Consider the following 607-nt stretch of genomic DNA (forward strand, 5'->3'; position numbering starts at 1 on the left):
CTGCCTCAATAGGAACCATGGTGCTCATATCAGTCGATCGATATGTGGCTATTTGCTATCCTCTGCATTACTCCACCAGAGTCACACACAGAAGAGTTCAGATCTGTGTCTGTCTGTGTTGGATATGGTCTTTTTTCTGTCACAGTTTGTTGCTAAAGGATAACCTGGAGCAACCCGGCAGGTTTAATTCCTGCTCTGGAGAGTGTGTGGTTGTCATCAGCTACATTGCAGGTTTTGCAGATCTAGTTTTGTCCTTTCTCGGTCCTGTCACTGTCATTGTAGTTCTGTATATGAGAGTATTTGTGGTGGCTGTGTCTCAGGCTCGTGCCATGCGCTCTCATGTTACAACTGTCGCAAAGCAACAATCAGTGAGAGTAACTGCTAAAAAAAGTGAGATGAAAGCAGCCAGGACTCTCGGTGTTGTTGTTGTTGTGTTTCTAATATGTGTCTGCCCGACTTATTGTGTCGCTCTTACAGGCAAAGGAAACATGCTCAGTGCTTCATCTGTTGCCTTTGTGATCTGTTTGCTGTATTTTAACTCCTGTCTGAATCCTGTCATTTATGCCTTCTTTTACCCCTGGTTTAGAAAATCTATCAAGCTCATTGT

The 607-nt window shown here is 43.8% G+C and overlaps 1 protein-coding gene across 1 annotated transcript; it reads left to right on the forward strand.

Moving 5' to 3' along the window:
* Window positions 1-8: 8 nt before the first annotated feature.
* Window positions 9-602, forward strand: LOC121939724 (trace amine-associated receptor 8a-like; the record flags this gene model as incomplete). Its single annotated transcript, XM_042482695.1, has 1 exon — window positions 9-602. A coding segment is annotated over one exon (594 nt), but the record flags the coding sequence as incomplete, so codon positions are not given.
* Window positions 603-607: the final 5 nt, after the last annotated feature.

The sequence above is a fragment of the Plectropomus leopardus genome, unplaced genomic scaffold, assembly GCF_008729295.1.
Source record: "Plectropomus leopardus isolate mb unplaced genomic scaffold, YSFRI_Pleo_2.0 unplaced_scaffold57604, whole genome shotgun sequence".
Taxonomy (NCBI): Eukaryota; Metazoa; Chordata; class Actinopteri; order Perciformes; family Serranidae; genus Plectropomus; species Plectropomus leopardus.